Source organism: Pavona decussata, unplaced genomic scaffold (assembly GCF_977016875.1).
Source record: "Pavona decussata unplaced genomic scaffold, jaPavDecu1.1 SCAFFOLD_91, whole genome shotgun sequence".
Lineage (NCBI taxonomy): Eukaryota > Metazoa > Cnidaria > Anthozoa > Scleractinia > Agariciidae > Pavona > Pavona decussata.
In genome coordinates this window covers 771,941-793,772 of record NW_028145508.1, presented here as the reverse complement: position 1 = coordinate 793,772, position 21,832 = coordinate 771,941, and the positions used below count along the sequence as shown (strand labels likewise).

General features: G+C 37.3%; 1 protein-coding gene and 2 long non-coding RNA genes across 3 annotated transcripts in view; 1 reads left to right on the top strand and 2 right to left on the bottom strand.

The window, feature by feature from the left end:
* The window catches only part of LOC146474091 (uncharacterized), a 61,215-nt gene that overhangs the window by 18,168 nt on the left and 21,215 nt on the right, over nucleotides 1–21,832 (bottom strand). The gene's annotated exons all lie outside the window — the stretch shown is intronic.
* On the bottom strand, nucleotides 1,545–21,319 carry LOC146474092 (uncharacterized). Its single transcript, XM_085117287.1, has 7 exons — nucleotides 20,914–21,319; nucleotides 18,768–19,084; nucleotides 17,240–17,401; nucleotides 16,541–16,550; nucleotides 8,795–9,067; nucleotides 2,859–3,175; nucleotides 1,545–1,868 (listed from the first exon to the last, which is right to left on the bottom strand). Exons 1-7 carry the CDS (start codon nucleotides 21,149–21,151, stop codon nucleotides 1,701–1,703), a joined length of 1,485 nt encoding a protein of 494 aa, XP_084973413.1. The 5' UTR covers nucleotides 21,152–21,319; the 3' UTR covers nucleotides 1,545–1,700.
* On the top strand, nucleotides 11,025–13,740 carry LOC146474093 (uncharacterized). Its single transcript, XR_014866220.1, has 2 exons — nucleotides 11,025–11,480; nucleotides 12,119–13,740. It is a non-coding gene; the product is annotated as an uncharacterized LOC146474093 (long non-coding RNA).

The window sequence follows — 21,832 nt, the reverse complement described above, 5'->3', positions numbered from 1 at the left end:
GATATAACCAATACGTGTTATTTTGTGTGCAATCGCGTTTTTTCGTACGGTTCACTTTTAGATCGAGGAGATTCAAGTTATGACGTTTGTCAGTTTTACTCAGTCGCTTGATATAGAACATCTATAGCGCGCTTGTTTCGGCTCATAGATTAAAGGACAAGATATATTCATGTGTAGCGGGCTCTTTTCGGTTCTTGGATTAAAGAACAAGTTACCTTTATGTGTAGCCGCGCGCTTGCTTCGGTTCATGGATTAAAGACAAGTTATATTCATTCATGTGTAGCGCGGTTGTTTCGGTTTATTCATGCGTAGCCCGCTTGTTTCGGTTCCTGGATTAAAGAACGAGGTATATTCATGTGTAGCACGCTTGTTTCGGTTTATTCATGCGTAGGGTAGTGCGCTTGTTTCCGTTCATGGATTAAAGAACGAGGTATATTCATGTCTAGCGTGCTTGTTTCGGTTTATTCATGCGTAGGGTAGCGCGCTTGTTTCGGTTCATGGATTAAAGAACGAGTTATATTCATTCATGTGTAGCGCGCTTGTTTCGGTTTATTCATGCGTAGCCCGCTTGTTTCGGTTCCTGGATTAAAGAACGAGGTATATTCATGTGTAGCACGCTTGTTTCGGTTTATTCATGCGTAGGGTAGCGCGCTTGTTTCCGTTCATGGATTAAAGAACGAGGTATATTCATGTCTAGCGTGCTTGTTTCGGTTTATTCATGCGTAGGGTAGCGCGCTTGTTTCGGTTCATGGATTAAAGAACGAGTTATATTCATTCATGTGTAGCGCGCTTGTTTCGGTTTATTCATGCGAAACGCGCTTGTTTCGGTTCATGGATTAAAGAACGAGTTATATTCATGTGTAGCGCACTTGCTTCGGTTCATGCATTAAAGAACTAGATATATTCATGTGTAGTGCGCTTGTTTTGAGATGCAGATTCCAATGGTTAACCAATCGACTGACTAGTTTTCCATTTGTACCAATGGTACCAATGGTACCAATCGACCATTCGTTTTCGCATGGCTTACAAGTCAGTTAATGAGATGCAGTTTACAAATGGTATACCGATCGACTGACTAGTTTTCCATTTGTACCAATGGTACCAATGGTACCAATCGACAATTCGTTTTCGCATGGCTTACAAGTGCTAATGAGATGCATTTCACCAATGGAATTCCAATCGACTGAGGAGCTTACCATTCGTTCCAATGGTACGAATCGTAAGGTGTCTTTGACAAATCGTAATCTTTTACCAATGGTTTGATTGGTGAGGGTGCTTTGGTACCGAGAATAGCCTAAGTCTCCTTAATGAGATACAATTCACCAATGGAGTACCAATGGAATACCAATCCATTCCATTGGAATCCGTTTGTGTATATTGGACATGAGTGAAAGTGCACTCAAATCACTGCAGCAGCATTCCCAGTCCTTGTGAGAAAAAAAAAAGTTCCAAGGTATTTATGGTTGAAAATTGCATCCTGCATCCTGGTCAGGGCTTTCATCCTCCCACCAAGTCATGATAAAGCAATCACAAAGCTACAAAAGTGTGTTTAAAATTAATTTATTTATTTCCCACATTTTAAAAGCTTCCAGATACTATTTTTAATAACAGTATTTGAAATGTATACCCCTTATCTTTTTTCTTAGTTCCTGTGACCCTGACTAATTTGCTACTAAGAATGAAATGAGCTTCAGGCTTGATCACACACAGCTGATGCCACCTTTAAGGTCATCAAAGTTGATGTGACCCCAATGGCCGGAGTTGTAGTCAATCAGTTTGACACGTGCTCTCTGACCAATAAAGGCATGGACATTCCAGACCTTGCGAGCCATCGTTTCGGAACATGCGCCAGTGGTACTTTTGACAACCTACAAAATAAAATATGACGTCAATAAGGAAAGAAGAACATTGCCGTGGCCAAATAAAACAGATTAAGCACACTTGAAACATTCTCTAATTAAAAATTAATATGGCAATATAAACAATTAAAGCAGCTATAAGGCTGTAAGCAAAAGGGGAATTAAAGGAACGAATTAATCTTTAGGCTAAAGAATATTGATTTTAATTCAACTAGAACTCTTAATATTATTTATTCCATTTAAATTTTTAGGGGTTACTATTCTGATAAATAAGGATAATTTTAGAGAAACAATTTAAAATAAAAATTAGTGATTATATAAGAGACTACATTTCAAAGACATCCTGGCTTCCTGTCAAGTCAAAAAAGGTCCATGTTCAAGTAGGGAGTTAATTTACCGGTATACAATTCGTTGCGTCAAAACTTGTTTGACTTGAAAATGAAGCCAGGATGAGTTAGAAATGTTGTCTCTCTCCACAATTTTTATTTAAAGTTATTTATTCCTAGGGCTAAATTTTTACAGGTACTGATTTGTTGACTCAATATATACATGTATTTATAGGTTCAACTTGATAGGCCAATTTACATGTGATGTCACAATTTGTCAGCTGATTTCTCTGTTTGTCGCTGTAGCATAGGGTGCATGAAAATCAGCCAGATTAAAAAAAATCTGTAAGCACTGCCAAATTAAGCTTATTTTCATCTGCTTGCTCATTTTCTTTGTGAAATTAGGCCAAATCGGCCCAATGAAGTAGTACATGTATGTGAAAAGAATTTAACCTTAAAACACCAACAATTAAAAAAAGGTTGTCACTGTCAGAGCTTTCTTAACTAATCCAAATCCCTTGGGCAGTGGTGACTAACTACTGATATGCAGCTTCCTTTGTTGACAAGCCTGCAAGTTTACTCCATGTACATTCTTCACTAAAGAAACCAAAGAGAAGAAAAACAAAACTGAAAGGCATCTACTTTGTGATGCCAAACAGTAGTGATATCTCACCTTGTGGCCAACAATCAATTCTGCACGAACTGTTTTTATATCACAACCTCCACCAATCAGAAATGAGATGTGTTTTCCTGTGATCCTTAACGAAGGGGAAGTAAGCGTTCCTCGGGGACCATCTCCTTGAACCCTTCCCGCTGATGCAAATTTGGAGGGTCTGTTCTCATATCCTCCTATCCACCAGTTCCCTTGTTGGTTGGCAGACTCTCTTCTGCGAGCTTTTGGGTTGTCACCATAGGTGGGCTGGTTGTTAAACACTGTACCAGTTCTTTTCCAAGTATGGATGCCATGTTCAAAATCAAACTTGCAAGCTTCTAGAAAAAGGAAAAATGGAGTGAAAGGGAAATATTTAATGATGGCGTCTTGCTAGGGTGTGTTTGAAAATTCTGGACAGTATACAGTGGGCCATTGTTATCACCTTTTTTAAAGCAAGAAATTTCCACTTTCAGCTTTATCAAACACCAAAACTGAAAACAAAATAGTCAAGAGGAATACAGGATGACTAATTAGGGGAAAATGATACATTTATGAGTAGAATAAGCAAATCAGGTAATTATCCTTAATCAGGTAATTATCCTTAAAAGTTGTGTCCACTGCAATGAAACTGCCATTAAGCAATTCAGAATCAGATCAAATCATTCCAATGGATGTATGTGTAGTAAGGATGTATAATGCAATACAATAAGAACCATCTTAAAACGGTTGTCAAGTATCCAACACAGATGTAATTTTGAAAGCATTAGCAGTCCTTTAAAAACATCTTCCTAACATTTGTCATGCACACCAGTTTCAAGAAAACTCTACCAAACTTTAAGGAAACAATAAAAAGCTCAATAATTGCAAGTAGCGTTTGATAAAAAAGTAATTTCAACAAGTTTCATGAGCCAGTTAACTCCCAAATGACCAAGGGTTAACAGCACCACACTAGCAAAATAACTGCAGAGTGTATATTCACAAGGTATCAATCCACAAACCAGTGTCAGGCTTTTTTTTTTTGATTGGTTATCTACATATTCAAGTTCAAAGTTGAAGTAACCAAAAAGATGGACTACCAAATGCATTGCAGTTGGTTAACGTCACAAAAAATGTATTTTTCACACTAAAATTTCCTGACGCAATTTTGTCCGTCACTATCATTCCTGGCCAAATGATACAAAGTTTGTCAAATCAATATACCCTACGAATTTGTTCAGAGTGTATATACTGTAAAATCCTGGTTATAACCCCTTCCGCTTATAACTGAGCCCCCTCGGTTATAGCCCCCCCCCCCTTCTGCTTATTGGCCTTTATGTAAACACCCCCCTCCTTAAAAAGGTACAGTATTCCTTTATATGTATCCCCGCTCATAAGCCTCCCCCCCACCACACCCATTGAAGAAAATGTGGAGTTTCACCTTGAGATGGATGACTTAGATAATGATGAACAAGACAAGTTTGAAGTGGGAAGTCTTAATTAACATTGTGAAGTTGAAACAAACATTACAACTTTTAAGTGCGTACCCCAAATTTTGGGGTCGCTAAGTATTCATATATAATTTCAAGCTATAGTTCTTTCTTTTGTCGAACAATTTCCCACAATATGGCATGACGGTTTCCAAAGATTGCAAACCCTTTGAAGTAGGTGAAATATTTTATCTTTTGTTTGAGAGGTTTCTGTTGGATGAAATTTTGAACCTCTATTATTTGACTTAAGGTTGCCGTATACCTTCAGAGGTGTCTCGCGTCCAGGCAATGTAGCGCGTCTAGTTTAAACTGTAGATACCTAAACCCCTATATCAAATTAAGCTTACAGAGCTGGCTATCAAACTATACCAAGAAATTTGAAATAAAAGGAATTGTCGAATCTTTCATGACCACTAAATGCCAGCGTCCGAATCACCTTTTGAAAGCTACAAGTCAGAGCAAATTTTGTTTTTCGCTAATAGGCCATTTTACAGTTGTGTGTTTAGTGACCTGGCCTTGGATTGGAAGCGAGGCTGGGGGTGACCTTGTTTTGATACAAACCTCACTGTTTTTCATATGTAAATGCAACCTAGTTAGCATAAGAACAGCATGATCTACACCTGAAAAGCAACAAGGTTTGTATCAAAACAAAGTCACCCCCAGCCTCGCTTCCAATCTCAGGCCAAGTCACTAACTGACAAAACTGTAAAATGGCCTATTTAATTTGCTCCTCATTTTCCGGACCCAAGCGCTTAACAAACATGTCTGCGTTTTGCCATATTCAATCACAGTGAAAAGTTACAGCACATTTTTTAAATAGGATAAAAGAAATGTGGACTGATCATACAAAAATCGCTCTCTAAGAAAAAATATTTCGAAAGAAAAAATTCACAGACACGTTTTCGTTGTTTATATAAATTATGTTAAACTTGCTACTGTCCAAATTTAAAGGCAAACAAACAAATTCCCTTTGAGTTTTAGCTCTTTAAAGTGTCTCTTCCAAGTGAAAAAATTGATTTGAGAAAACAGTGCTAAAAATTCGGTAATTCATTTTATTTCAAAATTCTTGGTATAGTTTGATAGCCTGCATTGTATGAGCTTTAAATTGATATAAAGGTTTAGGTATCTACAGTTCAAACCGGACGCGCTACATCGCTTGGACGCGAGACACCTCTAAAGGTATACGGTAACCTTAATTGACTCAAGGAAACGATGAGCTGATCTGTGGAAGCTCCCTGGGGAACCTAGAGAAATGAATCACCATGATCACATTGACTCGCAACGCGCTGCTTCAGTGTCGAGATTTTTAAAAACAACTTCCCTTTCTGCAAACTAACGAATAATCAATAAACAAATTCCATTCACTAGTAAACAGATACATGGATTTGCCGATTTGTTAATCTGTCATCTTTAGTGACAGCGATCTATAACAGATTCTTGGTTTTCATCTAAAAAGTTAGAGAATCACTGTATATAAAATGTAAGTAAGGTCAAAAAGAGCATGTGGTGCATCGGCTAAAGAGCTAATGTTATTGTTTGTCAATGCATCATTAAGTATAATCAAATGCGACTTCCACGCTGAGTTTCCCTTTTTTTCTTTTTTTTTTTGGTTTGATATTTTGGAATCTCTTTGCTAGGAGCAAGTATTTTAGAAACATTTAATTACGATCAACTGTGTCTTCACTCGTAACAAACAATGCGCCCAACATCAAATGCCGGTTTTATTACAGTAAATTACAATTAGAACTCTTTTCACAGCTCCTAAAACGCTTTCTTTAGGGAATACAAATCAATGTTTTAGCTTTTTCATGAAAAAAGTTTCTTTAAACGTATGGTATTGATTTCCACACAGTACACGCGTTGGGAAGATGATGCCATGCATAAATTTAATTAAACTTAATAACTTTGCTGTTCTAAACACCGCTTGACGAAAAATATCGAAACTTGGCTTACAGTTATCAAAACACATTTAGGATCTCTTTTTAAAGGGACAGTATCATGCTGTTTTTAGTAACACATTGAAAATCAAAAAGACACTATTCGGTTGATAGCAGCCAAGATATAATGACAAAATTCCATTAAAAGGCTATCAGAATGCAAAGAAACTATCCACGGATATTTTTGCCGGCAGATGAACAAGATAGAGAGGGGTTCAAATTTAAAAACGTCTGGCAGACGTTTTCAAATTTCGCTGTTGTAACACACTAAAATTTGCCGGTTGTACTATATTTTGGTTCAACCTTTCGTCTTAGAATCACTATTAATATTTCTTTAAATTAGCGATTGAGAAATTAAGTAACACAGTGTTCAAAGTTTAAAGTTAGTGAATTTTGGCCAAAAATCATGATATCTCCCACGATACTGCCCCTTTAAAGCTCTCAAAAGACTCTTCGTTCATTGATATAAATAACAGCTTAAAGTATTTTGCGAAGAACTTAAAACCATCAAATGTCTGCAGTGATTCGTCGAAGTTCCTACAAATATCAAGAACAAAGGAATACTCTTGCAACTTTGCGGCTCAAGGCTGCTTAATTAGACTATTGTTCCTATCTTTTGAATTCGCTTCTTGGTCTTCCTGCAAAGTTCTCACCTTTTCTGAACCGAGTAAAAACGAACTAATTTGCATCATTCTTTGCAGCTGCCAAAGTGAATGCCCAAACGAACAAAGAGAGCCTTCAGGAAACAAAATTAAGCAGTCACCCATTTCTCAATGACACACTTAAATTTGCGTGAAGTTACATGTATAATGAAGTCTTATCTTGTCTTGTTATGTTCTGGTTACAGTTAGAGTTAAGAATTTGGTCTTGCAGCGAAATAAAGTACATCTTGTTATCAAAGAAAGTTTCACAAACAAGATGTTTAGAATAATATTATTATTGAGGCATGCAATGTGATGCTTGAGATCTCTTCAACAAAAATAGATTTCTTGTCTCAGTTCAGGATACTTCACTTCCAAAGGCTTTTTGGAGAAAGTAACAAAAGTTTCTGTGCAATAGTCAAACTATGTAACATCTTCAAGAAAGATCTACAAAGTTGGTAAGGTGCAATTTTGAACAAATGTCTGGCATATTAATGTGAAGTTGACCCTCTGGAAACTAATCTAACCATTCACCCCTCCTCCTCTCTGGAATTTCTCTCCCCATCCACCATCCACCCCTCTGAAATTTCCAATTCCCTCCATGGTGGGTGCAGGGTATGGATATTTCCTGGAGCACTGTTCATAATGTCCTGTTATACAACTTAGGCACCTTAGCTTTTTAAAGGAGCTGCCTTATCGTGTGTATCAGAAGTATTATTGAAAACTGCACATAATGCTGTTTCAAAATTATCTTTCTAATTTGGCTTATCAGATATTTGAGCAAAATGCCACACTATGAGGCAATAAGTCAGATGTGGCATTATACTACAGTTTTATATTTATTTCCGTTTAGCACTTAGCACTGGGTGACCCTGATAATATAAATAAGTTCCCCTCAAAGCAAGTTAGTCATTGCAAAGATGTGTCCCACCCCCTCGAGCTCTCCTTTGAATGCTCATGTTTTCCCAGATGGATGTAGTCAGGACGTAACATGTTGATCAAAATCGATCATTGAAAATGTAGTCGATAAGTCGATAGTGCTCAATATTTGTCGATAATTGTCAATCGAGAAGTTTGATTTGTCGATAAAAGTCGATAATCACAAGATTTTAAACTGACTATCGATTGTTATCGACAGAAATTGGGCCAATTTTCAATCAGCTGCGAAATTAACCAAGCCAATAATCCGACATAGCTTTAATGGCAATTTGCAGAAGTGTAAACAGCTCTACAGTAAATCAGTATGGCAATAAAGTTTAATAAAAACTGAGCAACCAAGTGGTTAGTTGTAAAAACTGTTGTTGTTCAATGTAGAATGGGATGTTTACCTTGAGAAATAGTTAACATTATTTCATTCAGCCGTGCTAAACCGTTTGATCGTACCCGATTTTGTTCCCTGTAATATAATAACCCGAACTGATGTTCCCTGAGCCATGTTTTTCTAAAAACAACGGACGTTTGAGAGTTTTTTGGAGATTGATGTGAATAGAGTTATTTTGCTGCTCCTCATTTTTGTTTGAGCTTCTAATGCAGTGTGCTGAATGCGGGTTTCATGAAGTCTTGCTATGGCCGATTGGCTCTCACTTCCTTAGTCCGTGTTCGACTGCAGTATTATCTCCCGTCATATGTCTTTTTCACATTCAGATACTTGTCGATTAAAATCGATCAAATCAAATTTTAACATTGAAAATCAATCAAAAATCGATAATCACAAGAAATCTTGTGATCAATTTTTATTGATTTCCGATATTTGTCGATTGATTAGTATCGAATTTGATCGAAAACGATCAATGTTTACCGACTTTCGAAATTATGGACATGTTACGCCCTGATGTAGTCCTACGTCCTATTTGTAAACAAAATTGATACCAATGATATGATATTAAAATACCGAAAATTGTATCGCAACTTACTTGGGCCTGGTTTTGTGGATACTAAAAGAGACACTTTTTCTTCCAAAGATTTTAACCTCTCTTGAATCCGTGTCAGAGCAGTTTTAATTTCCTTCTCGTTCCCAAGGCTGACTGCGTTGTTATTACCTTCTACGATGACCGTTTTACCATCTTTCGTTGATTTAATCCCTGATTTAATTTTTGGTTTGTTGGCGTTGACACCCAACAAAAAAATCACAAAGAAAACGACAGAATACATCCAACCTCGGGCAGCCATATTAGCGACAAACGTAACTCAAAGATGGCTTTCTTCAAAATGAATGTAGTCTTCAGCTGATTCATGAGTCATAGGTACATCACTGATTAGATTCAAACGCGTTTTTTCTTGGCGAAAACAAAGAAAGGCTTTGAAGTTGAAGTTCACAGTAAGTTACTAGTTTGATGCTAATTTTCGACCTTCAAATTCGCCCTAAAACTTACGTTCTACAATCACTTTGCTACATACATTTAAAGTGTTTTAAATTAAACTTTGTTTACTCGGGCTGAGCTTTAAGAATTTTAAAATTTGTTCCTATGTTCATTGACTTTTCGATCATATCAAAATTTTTAAAAGGTGTACAGCCTCCGCCGGACGGGGGTCTGTTAGCCGGAAATAGCTTACCTTCAATAACACCAATATTCCTGGCTGTTCGTGTTCACAAAAATTGCTAAACAGTTATGTCCCGCAAATCATTACCCTGCAAGGAGAGTCTCTTCGATCTTCCTAGATCAGGAAGATTGAAGAGACTCTGCTCGCAGGGTAGCAAATCATATTTTTTCTCCTCCTTTCTCGCGCCATTTTGTTCGGTAATCTCGTCCCAGGGCAACCTCGTTCCCAGGGTCTCTCTTCTTCCCGCCCCAGCTGGGGCGGGAAGAAGAGAGACCCTGGGAACGAGGTTGGTCCCAGGGTCCGCTCTTTGTGAATTGTCACGTGACTACCGCAGATGTACTAGGATGACGTCAACCTCGTTCCCAGGGTCTCTCTTCTTCCCGCCCCAGCGAGAGAGAGAGAGAGACCCTGGGTGAAGCTGGTCACGTGGCACCCAAAATCTGGGTGCTTGACACAATTAGCCGTTAGGGAGGGGTAGTAAAGTATGCAGTTGTTGCTTTCTCAGAAGGACGGAAAAGCCAGCTACGAACTTTACGACAACAAGCGATTTTACAACCAAGCATTTCTACATCGCACACTCACTTAAGACCTGGAAGAGGTTCACGTTTCTTCCACTCAGGTAGAGTGTTGTGAATCCAAAAGAATTATTCTAAAAACAGTCGTTTCGGGACGCCAGAAGGAAACTGACAGACGATGGGGGACGCTTGAGTCAAAACCTAAACAGGCATGGTGATTAGAACAGAGGTATCGCTGGCTTTACGCCTTTTAACAGAGCTCCAAATGGGGTGAAATGGGAAAGAAGATCAATTTTAGTATTGCCGAATGGAACACCAAGAATTTTCGGCAATAGAATTTGAGCAGGCGAAGTGCTCAGAAATACCAACGGACTGAAGCAAGCCGCGTGTGAATATAATTCAAAGGTACTTTTCATCTTAGTTTATTCCCTATGTCCTTGACTTTAAGACGTAGTTAAACGAAAAATATTGAGCTCAGAGCGCTGATTGTGATCAAAAACAATGTATTTATTCACAGGAAATCGGTGACCAAATATATATTCAATATTTTGCTTCGCGAATTACATGTAAATAAACAGAATACTGAACAAGAAGAATATATATTTTCTTGAGTGATGAATTATTAATAATGCTGTTACTGAAAGGATTTTTTATGAACTACATTTCATTTTATAAAGCAAAAGATGTACTTATTACTGCAGTTTAAGCTTGAATAAATTCTATTTCTGGTTCAATTCATGGAATCAGTTTCAACTAGTGTAGAGTTGTAGAGTTTATGAACAACCTCTGCTTCTTTGATCGTTTGAAATTCCCTAGATTGTACTTAATATACGATTTTTGCAGACGGCATGAAACTGCGCCAAATCTCTCGCATTTTGCGCTTGAAAATCTCTGATCGACTCTTGCGAATAAAATAATTGAGCGAGTATACCCCGACTGGGGAGAAGTTTGTCGTGTGCTGTCACGTGACCAGGTTCAACCAGGGTCTCTCTCTCTCTCACTGGGGCGGGAAGAAGAGAGACCCTGGGAACGAGGTTGGGATGACGTAGTCAGCCAGCGTCTTAAATTCGGGACCGCATTCCTTTCGTCTTCTTGGGAGTCAAAAATTGCCCTGTTTTTTTAACTTTCCCGTATCCCGTGCCCGTCCCGAAAGAATTGGGTGATTTTTATTGGCTGCAACTCCGAATCACGTGCAAGTCAGGTTGGATTGCACGCGCCAACGAAAACATTGTAAACAAACATGGCGGCTGAAATAGGGATTTCTTGTTCATGCGTATTCTTTACTGACGATGGCGGAAATAATGGCAAGGATGTTTTTTAAGCGCAAGGAAACTTTTTTGGCAGAACTGTTCGCTTTTCGGAGCGATCGAATTTTTCTTCCGCGAAATCTGCCTTGATGTATTGCGAGCACAAGCATACATACTGGGCTGGAGGGATTTTTTTTTGTCGTACGTAAATATTGCAACAGAAGTAAATGATGATTGACCGTATCTATAAAGGACTGAGAAAATTCAGCCGTGGCTCTATCAATCGAGGAGGAAAGGTAACTTCAATTGTTTTAACTAAGCTGTATATGCGCACCTTTAAGTTAGATCAGTTTGAGTTTGTTTAAGTAAGAATGATTTTCTAAAAGTGACCGGCAGGTTTTCATCGAGTTTCTAAGCGATTTTAATTGAGACTTTGTTTAAGAGGCGAGGGATACACACAGAAATCGTTTGATTGCTGGGGAAAAAGCAAATCAGTAATTAGCTAACATTAGCTTCAGTGTCATTTAATGGCTTGTTTTTAATTCATACTAGAGGTTTAATAATTACTTAGGAACTGACATTTTATTCTTTTTTTTTTTTTGGCTTATCCAAGGTAGATAGGTTTCTAATTCACTACCCTTGCATCCAATAAAGCCGGTTTTTTGCTTTTTATGTAAATTCAACAAGCCCTTTAGCTTATTTCCTTAATACGTTGTAATGTTCAGAACCAACACTGGAAAATAAGTTACTTAGTTCCATGCAACTTATGATTTACAAGTCAAGGTCCTGCCCTTTTGCTTAGTTTAATATAAGAATTGTATAATGTTTTCATGTGTTTATGAAAGGAAAAAGCTGAAACATAGGCCTCTGAAAACTTCCCCTCAAACACAGCAATGCCCACTAGATCTTTTATTTTGAAACCGTTATTTTTCAGGTGAAAAATTCAAAGAAGTGAGAAGTTTTCAAGAGGCCACTCAGACTTCTTATGAAAACAACAAGGACACACCAATTTATGAACCCAAGGAATTTTTGTAGTTTCGTTTCAAACATAGCTGGAGGTGGGGGGGGGGTTTACTCAAGTGTATCAGTGAAAGAGAAATTGAATACATGGGGCAAAGTGTCTTAAACTTAACCTCTAGCCTAGTAGACATAACCCCCAAACTTTATTATTCATCATGTTAGAATTTTTAAGCAGACTGCAGTCATCTTTGCAAAGTGGGAACCAAATCTTTTTTGCTCAGGGACACCGGGAATGGATTAGCTCTTACACTTGAGATTACAAAACTCGATACAGAACACAAACACATCAAAATCTTTTGTGTATGCCTTATAACTTCTTATAAATATGAAAATGAATATTACATAAGTCTAATAACATTTAATGGAAATGCTTTTGTAATCTCATTATTTGAATGCAATTTATTTAGAGAAATTAATATTGTTGAACCATAAATCCAAGAACACTAAGGTAGTTGCTTTTTTTCATAAATCCTCAAAGGTGAACTTCTTACAACAAAATTTCACCGGAAAATTTCTCAACAATGAGTCCATTGCAGTTATACCCAGCATTTTTTTGCCAGTTCCAATGCACCTGGGTAGAGAGAGTCAATGCTGTAGTGAATTTTCAACACTTCAGGGACAGACCTAGCCTCAAACCATCAACACTTTGATTTTCTCATCAAAAGTCCAATTCAGGAAGGTTTTTATGGGTAGAACACAATCTCAGAAGTCTGATTCATTTAAAAACAAAGAAATTAACAGTCATCTTATTTTGGTTGCAAGTGCTGGTGTTGCCATTTGGTTATACGTGTATAATTTGATGTTGTGTTGAACATAAACCCAACACCAAACCTCAGGTTCCTAGGTTCCAGCATTCTTGTGTGTCAGCCTCCCTCAAACTCCCCTGTGTTTTTATTTAACTGGAAATCCTTACCATTGAAGTGGCCCTAATAAGTTTGTTGAACAGACAATAACATGGAATTATGTTTGAAATTATCTTGTTCTTAATAATTTTAATAAATTTCTATATGGAGTTGACAAAAATGCTGAGGTATAAAGACATGCATAATTTGATTTATTAAACAACTTAAATATCATGATAGTAAGAGCGCACATGTCAGTAGAGTCACCACCATGCTGTGTCAGTTTAGCATATTTTTAAACTGAATTTGTTGTTGAACTTCAACGGCTGAGGCCTGTGCCTTTCCAAAAGAAATTTTAGATGTTTGTGACGTTTGGTGTGGAAAAGGAAGTCTCACAGAAGGCCATCTCTGAAGCCTTTTTTCTCTGAAGTAATTATTAGCTATGTTTCTATATCGTCTCAACATAAAATATCAGATTTGTCTAGCCCTACCTGTAAATACCATGTGAATTGATACAGCGAAAGAGTTGGGTTTTTTTTTCTTTTACAAGGCACATTCAAATACACCTTTCACAGTTGTGTATATGTGCAGAGGTTGTAAATAATTATGTAGGGAATTTTTAAAACAGTCATAGAGTTGTAACCAGAACAGATATTTTCCATGGTAAATTTATCTCGTGAACGGTCCGGACACACACACCACGCCAATTTCTCCCGGAAAGGGTCATTTACAACAGTAATATTGTCTCTGCAACAGCACCTATTATTAAAGGTCTTCGATTCACTTTATTCTGACCATGTCTTCTTTCTTTTTATATCTTTTACAGTTAGAGTACTGAACATCTCCGTCTCTCCTGCACACATTTGTTGTTGATACATTACTCAACCCCCAATGCCATTCAACACTTTTTTGTAATTCTTACTTAAACCAACACATCCCGCATAAACGCCTTCCGGCGTCTTCTTGTTGTGAAGAAGCTGGGGCTGAAATCAATGACTCTGAAAACTGGAATATTAGGGTTTATAAAACTACGAAAGCGAGGGTCGTAACCTTAACTTAGAGGCAAAAAGTACAATCTTCTGCAATGGGTATGATGGGTAACTGTGAAAGTAAGGACCAAAGATCCGTACCGGATCGTGACAGTGTACACAAAGTTAGAGAGGCATACTCTTTCCTTTTCATTGACTCAATGACTCCTTTTCATTGACTCAGAGAATACGACATCTTCTGCCTCTTCATACTAAGCTAATACTATATAATTGCTTAATCATCCCACTGTTTGATTATGGAGACACAGCACTCATGGCAACTCTCCCGGATTATCCGAGAGTCTCCCGGATGCGGAACGAATCTCCCGGTCTCCTGTACGGGTGACTAAACCTCCCGGATAAAAGCGACTTGGCATTTTATTTGCATAATAGGCTAGTATTTCAACTCAAATGTTCCATAAATTTAAGAAATATTGTGTCATGGCTGCATTTGCATACCTGCTTTAACCAGTCTGCCACAAACTTTGACGGAAACCAAAGAAAATATGCTTTTACAGGAGCTTATGACCATAAGCTCCTGGCTTTTATCATTATTGCAATGTAAACGACTTTCTGATTGGACAAACGTTCAGCCAATTAAAAAGCAGGACAGAAAAAGCTCTAGTGCTGTGCGAATTTTGTGCCAACTGGGGGGGGGGGGGGTTAAGTGCATCAATTTTGTTTAGGGGGGAGGGTAGGGTGATAAGGGGGGGGGGGGCGGGCTCAGAAGAAAAAATCTCCAGATTTCAGATCTTCAGAGGTTGGCATCTCTGGATACAGTATGGGGTGATAAAAATAACAACACGCTTATGGGTCAGCTGCTAGTTCTTCAAAACAAGGCAGCCAAGGTCCTGCTTAATTAATTAATTTACCACCAAGAAGTTCATCAACCGAGGCACTAGATCGCCTCGACCTAAAGCCCCTCTTAAAGAGACAACACTTCCATCGCTGTACTATGATGCAAAACTATCTGTTGGGGGAAATTGATTTTAAATTTGACGTCAGACGCAATAGTTTTCATTCTTACATCTAACTCGTAGAAGTAATGATTTACACCTTCCTCACGTGCGTACCAATTGGGGCAAGCAAACTTTTATTTATCAAGCCTCTAAGGACTGGAACAGCTTAGACAATGACTTTAAAAATATCAACTCATTGTCTCTTTTTAAGGCAAAGCTTAAAAGTTTGTGAATGATGATTGTTTAGCTATTTTTAAATTCGTTTGATCTTGTGAAATCATTTTTTAGGTAATTTTATTTTTTCATTTTATTTTTAATTTGCAGGGCCCCACTGAAAACCGCCAAGGTGAGTGGGCTCCCTGGATAAATATTACACTTTATTATTATTATTATTATTATTATTATTATTATTATTATTATTATTATTATTATTATTATTATTATTATTATTATTATTATTATTATAATTTTAACTGCAGTGGCCTCGACGGTGAGCCCCCCAGGCAGAAATGCGGTCACTGGGGTACGTTGAAGGACTATTTATATATACCATTATTAAAAACTGAATCATTGTATAATGCAATTCGAGGGATTTGATTGGCTTAGCGGCCATGGTATATGAGCAATTATACCATGGCCGAGAAATAGCGACCATTAAATTGTCTGCTGGTTATTCTTGCACAGCGAAATCAGTAAGATCTAGCAATATTTCTTGATTGTTTTTAATAAAACAATTATTCCACTTGCGCTTGTTGGATATGAGATGATTATAGCCAACTCGGCGCTACGCGCCTCGTTGGTTATCTATCATCTCATATCCAACGCGCGCTCGTGGAATAATTGTTAATTATCCGTGCACGCTGAAGAGATGCATGAACTGTATGATAGACATCACAAAGTGTCCCCTACCCTAAATTCTTACCAAAACACAAACAATTCTGTCAAACATGAAGTCATATGAAAACGACAAAAAGGTCTGTCTTATAAAAGTACCCAAAATCAGGGTTAGGTGCATTTCTGGACATAAGTGACGCGCTTATGCGGTTTCGGCAAGAGTTTTTCGCCATCCTTCATCGGAAACTTTCTTTTTCTTTTTCTTAGGACCAGTTTTCTTCTTAGTCTTCAACCACAGACTCTTTTCTTTCTTATTTAACAAAAGGAAGAGAAGCGACATGAAATGAACGACTCCGAATGTTTTACCGCGAAAAAACATCATGGGAAGCCCTGACGCTGACACATTTTAATTGGCTTATAGCACTCTGGAGGGTGATAGAATTTCATTTGAAAAAACTTTCTTGTTGATAATTCGCGCACGCCTCAAGATTGTAATAATTTTTTTTTGAAAATGAAGCAAGACTAGTAATGTTTAATTTGGCCTCAAAATTTTTTTTTTGGCAGAAAAAAGCGACTCTCGAAGGTATCCGGTAACCTTAAAAAGGTACCCCTCTCAGACAGGCCTCTCAGATGAAGCCTCCCCATATAGGTGACTCAAATTAAAATTACTCACCCCCAGCAACCTAGCAGTTAATCAAAGCAAAAGTGAACTCACTATGGCAAAGAAAATAATGTCAGATATGTATCTCTAAAGTGCACTCCATCAGAAATGAACCCTTATGCTGTCCACCTTTAAAGGACAGTCAGTTAAGCTACCAACAAACAATTGAAATTTGGCTGGGATCAACCGCGTTTTAATGCCCGCCACATGCAATGGGGCCCTAAATTTGAGTGAATTGACTGTATAGTTTAAAGAGCGAGTGAATTCCCTATGTGAGCCCTGGGCAAACAGACGCATTAAAACCCTTGTTTGGAAATACAAGTTTAGTGAACACTGCCTTGATTTGGGTGAAAAAAAAAATTGGAAGTCCACAGAAGTTGACAGTTTTCACAAACCTGTTTGAACCATCAAAGTGCACTCAAATCACTGCAGCAGCATTCCCAGTCCTTGTGAGAAAAAAAAAGTTCCAAGGTAACTGGTTGAAAATTGCATCCTGGTCAGGGCTTTCATCCTCCTACCAAGTCATGATAAAGCAATAACAAAGCCACAAAAGTATGTTTAAAACTTATTTATTTATTTCCCACATTTAAAAGGCTTCCAGATACTATTTTTTATAAGAGTATTTGAAATGTATACCCCTTATCTTTTTTGTTTGGTCTCATGACCCTCTACTGCTACACAGTATGAAATGAGCTTCAGGCTTGATCACACACAGCTGATGTCACCTTTAAGGTCATCAAAGTTGATGTGACCCCATCCGCCAGAGCTGAAGTCAATCAGTTTGACACGTGCTCTCTGACCAATAAAGGCATGGACATCCCAGACCTTGCGAGTCATCGTTTCAGAACATGCGCCAGTGGTACTTCTGACAACCTACAAAATAAAATATGACGTCAATAAGATAGATAGATAGATAGATAGATAGATAGATAGATAGATAGATAGATAGATAGATAGATAGATAGATAGATAGATATTTAAAGATCACTTCGCAGCCTAAAGGCTGAATTACATAATTATTTACAATATTTAAAATTAAACTTAATTACAGATATAAATGAGAAAAAATAGAAAAATGTAAATATGTCCCATGAAAGATAAGTATATTAAACTTAAACTAAAAACTAGAAACCACAGTTCAGATAAAGTTAAGTTAAATTTCAAGTTAATTTCCGTGACATACATGTAGCAAATGTAATTAATGTATTCTTAGTTCTATCAGTACGAAGCCATGGCGTATTAAAATGGTGCTGCTTCCTAAGGTTATAACGTGAATCATCACGCAATGGTGGAAGGATTGCCCTAAGCTTGTGGCATGGGTCGTTTAGTATGGCATGTTGAAAAGCTTATGGCACAAAAGCTCATAATGATCTAACGTAGGTCTTATGCCCCAACTGCTGTGGAACTACGCGCCCCCGTGAAGTTGTTATAGACAAGGCCTTTTCTTGAGGTGCAGCAGCTCATTCTTTAAGTATTGTGGAAGGGCATTGTACAAAGCAGGAACAGTGAGGTCTATTACAGACCTTACACATGAAATATAAAAAAGCTCTTTTGTGAATTAAGAAATACAACCTCTTACTGGCCTTTTTGACTACGGTTATATGATCGTTCCAAGTAAGGTCACTTGCTAACTTAAGGCCCAGTAAGTTTACGCTGCTAACTACCTCAATCTCCTTCCCCTTGATAACTATGGGATTGAAAGCTACAGGCTCTTAAACAGAACTTAAACAGACTCTGTTCTCCTGAGAATACTGATTAACGCTTTCCCCACTCTTTGGTATAACTTCTGACGCTGTAGTGTCGTCCAGATATTTCCATAGTGGGAAAAGAACAACATTGCAACGGCCAAATAAAACCGACTAAGCACGCTTGAACATTCTCTAATTAAAAATTAATATCGCAATATAAACAAAGTAAAACAGGGCTGTAACCAGAGGGGAATTAAAGGAACGAATTAATCATCAGGCTAAAGAATATTGATTTTAATTCAAATTAGGCCAAATCGGCCAAATTAACAGATTTAACCCTTAAAACACCAATAATGAAAAAAAAAAGTTTGTCACTGTCAGAGCTTTCACAACTAATCCAATGGTGACTAACTACTGATATGCAGCCTGCTTTCTTGACAAGCCTGCAAGTTTACTCCATGTACATTCTTCACTTAAGAAACCAAAGAGAAGAAAAAAATAAAACTGAAAGGCATTAACCTTGTGATGCCATAACAGTAGTGATATCTCACCTTGTGGCCAACAATCAATTCTGCACGAACTGTTTTTATATCACAACCTCCACCAATCAGAAATGAGATGTGTTTTCCTGTGATCCTAAACGAAGGGGAAGTAAGTGTTCCCTGGGGACCATCTCCTTGAACCCTTCCAGCTGATGCAGCTTTGGAGGGTCTGTTCTCAACTCCTCCTATCCACCAGTTCCCTTGTTGGTTGGCAGACTCTCTTCTGCGAGCTTTTGGGTTGTCACCATAGGTAGGCTGGTTGTTGAATACTGTACCAGTCCTTGTCCAAGTATGGATGCCATGTTCAAAATCAAACTTGCAAGCTTCTAGGAAAAGAAAAATGGAGTCAAGAGGAAATATTTAATGATGTCTTGCTAGGGTGTGTTTGAAATTCTGGACAGTAAATGCAGTGGGCCATTGTTATCACCTTTTTTTAAGTGAGAAATTTCCACTTTTAGCTTTATCGAACACCAAAACAGAAAGCGAATAGTCAAGAGGAATACAGGATGAGTCTAATCCAGGGAAAATGATACATTTATGAGTAGAATAAGTAAGTCAGGTAATTATCCCTAAAAGTTGTGTGCATTGCAATGAAACTGCCATTAAGCAATTGAAGGGGTGTGTGAAAAAAAGCCTTGAGTGACCTCTGATAAATTGCTAGATTCTCCTTCCAAATATCCTTGTATTCACTTGTTAAACCAAACGAGAATTTGTCCTTAGATCAAAAGTCACTTAGGGCCTTGTTCCATGCACCCCTTCAATTCTTGAATCAGATCTAATTAGTCCAATGGATGTTAGTGTAGTAAAGGATTCATACTGCAATACAATAAGAACCATCTTAAAACGATTGTCAAGTATCCAACACAGTCCTTCAACTTTGTGGGTGCCCTTCAGGAAAACATTTGTATGCGCACCAGTTTCAAGAAACTCTACCAAACTTTAATAAAACAATAAACAGGTCATTATTGTAAGTAGCTTTTGATGAAAAATAATCTCAACAATAATAATAATAATAATAATAATAATAATAATAATAATAATAATAATAATTAAACTTTATTGAAATATTCCGAGCAAAATAGATATTTACAAGTTAAAAGTACAAAAAAGAACTATAAAAAACCTATTTACAATTCATGCATCATCACTAAAAATATATTTGGAAGTTAAAATACGGTCCAGCTAACATTGCAAAAAATAATAATAATGATGATGATGATGATGATGATGATGATGATGATCTTTATTTGTGCTTTTTTCAATGTACATAGTTGATTCTTACAATCTTGTAGTGGTAATACATAGAATTAAATTAATTATTAATTAAAATAATGTGCAAGCAAGGAAGCTAAATGAACCATTTGTGTTTTTGAAGTAGCTTATCGTATGTATCAGAAGTATTATTGAAAACTGCACGTAATGATGTTTCAAAATTATTTTTCTAATTTGCCCTTATCAGATACTTGAGAAAAATGCCACACTACACTATTAGGCAGTAAGTCAGATGTGGCAATTTATACTGCAGTTTTATATATATTTCCCTTTAGCACTTAAGCACTGGGTAACCCTCATATAATATAAATAAGTCCCCCTCAAAACAGTCCATTGCAAAGATGTGTTCCCCCCCCCCTCCTCAAGCTCCCCTCTGAAAAAATCCTTTAATACTTATGTTTTCCCAGATGGATGTAGTCCTACATTCCATTTGTAAACAAAATTGATACCAATGATATGATATTAAGTTTGTACCTACACGGCATTATGCCGTTCCTTTGTAAGCTTCTGTACCGATAACCTTACGAGAAACTTGTCTGCATGGACTATTTTTAAAAATACTTTTAGCTGACCTTATTACAAAATATCATAATCTTCTTGTATTAGTTATTGTAACTTATTCCCTTTGTTCTTTTTATTTTAAATCTCTTCATTTTTGGTTCCTCACTTGTCATTAATTTCTAAACATCATTATGTAATATGGAGGCCAACTAGAAAATCAGATGGTTCACTTGCCCTCCATCCTCAATCGCTATATCAAAATTATTCAAAATAAATTAAACAAAATTTTACTATACAAGAATGTAATAAATTATAACAATCTTTCTAATTAATCATGAGGAAAATAAAGGTTGTTAAATACCGAAAATTGTACGCAACTTACTTGGGCCTGGTTTTTCAGATATCAAAAGAGACATCTTTTCTTCCAAAGATTTTAACCTCTCTTGAATCCGTGTTAGAGCAGTTTTGATTTCTTTGTCGTTGCCACGGCTGAATGCATTGACTTCTACGATGACCGATTTACCATCTTTCGTTGAGTTAATTTTTGTTTTGTTGGCGTTGATACCCAACACAAAAATCACATAGAAAACGATGGAATACATCCAAACTCGGGCAGCCATATTAGCGACAAACGTAAGTTAACTCAAAGACGGCTTTCTTCAAAATGATAGTCTTCAGCTGATTCATGAGTCATACGTACATCATTGTTTAGATTCAAACGCGTTTTTTCTTGGCAAAAACAAAGGAAGGCTTCCCCTGCGAGCAGAGGCCTCTCGATCTTCCTAGATAAGTCGTCCCGACTTATCTAGGAAGATTCGCAGGGTAGGAAAGACTTCAACTTTATACGGTTAAGCTTAATCTTTCAAAAACTAGAACTATAAGTTCGCAATACTAGTTTGATGCTAATTTTCGACCTTCAAATTCGCCATAAAACTTACATTCTACAATTACTTTACCATATAAGTAATATTAACTTACATTAACGGTGTTTTAAACGTTGTTTACAAGGGTTTAGCTTTTTAAAATTTGTTCCCAATTTCATTGACTTTTCGATCATATCAAACATTTTTAAAAGGTGTACAGCCTCCACCGGACGGGCATAAAAGCTAGGGTCTGTTAGGGAAAGAGCTTACCTTCAATAACACCAATATTCTTTGCTGTTCATGTTCACAAAAATTGCTAAACCCCGTAAATCATATTTTTTCTCCTTCTTTCTCGCGCCATTTTTGTTCGATAATCTCGTCCCAGGGTCCGCTCTTTATGAATTGTCACGTGACTACCGCAGCTCATGGGGCTGATGG

What these genes read in the sequence shown, in the direction of transcription:
- LOC146474092 (XM_085117287.1), bottom strand. Translation starts at nt 21,151, where the DNA reads ATGGCTGCCCGAGTTTGGATGTATTCCATCGTTTTCTATGTGATTTTT. An exon ending in ATCTGAAAAACCAGGCCCAA is followed by an intron (nt 19,085 to 20,913) that starts GTAAGTTGCGTA and finishes TTCTTTTCCTAG; the next exon opens with AAGCTTGCAAGTTTGATTTT. An exon ending in AATTGATTGTTGGCCACAAG is followed by an intron (nt 1,869 to 2,858) that starts GTGAGATATCAC and finishes TTTATTTTGTAG; the next exon opens with GTTGTCAAAAGTACCACTGG.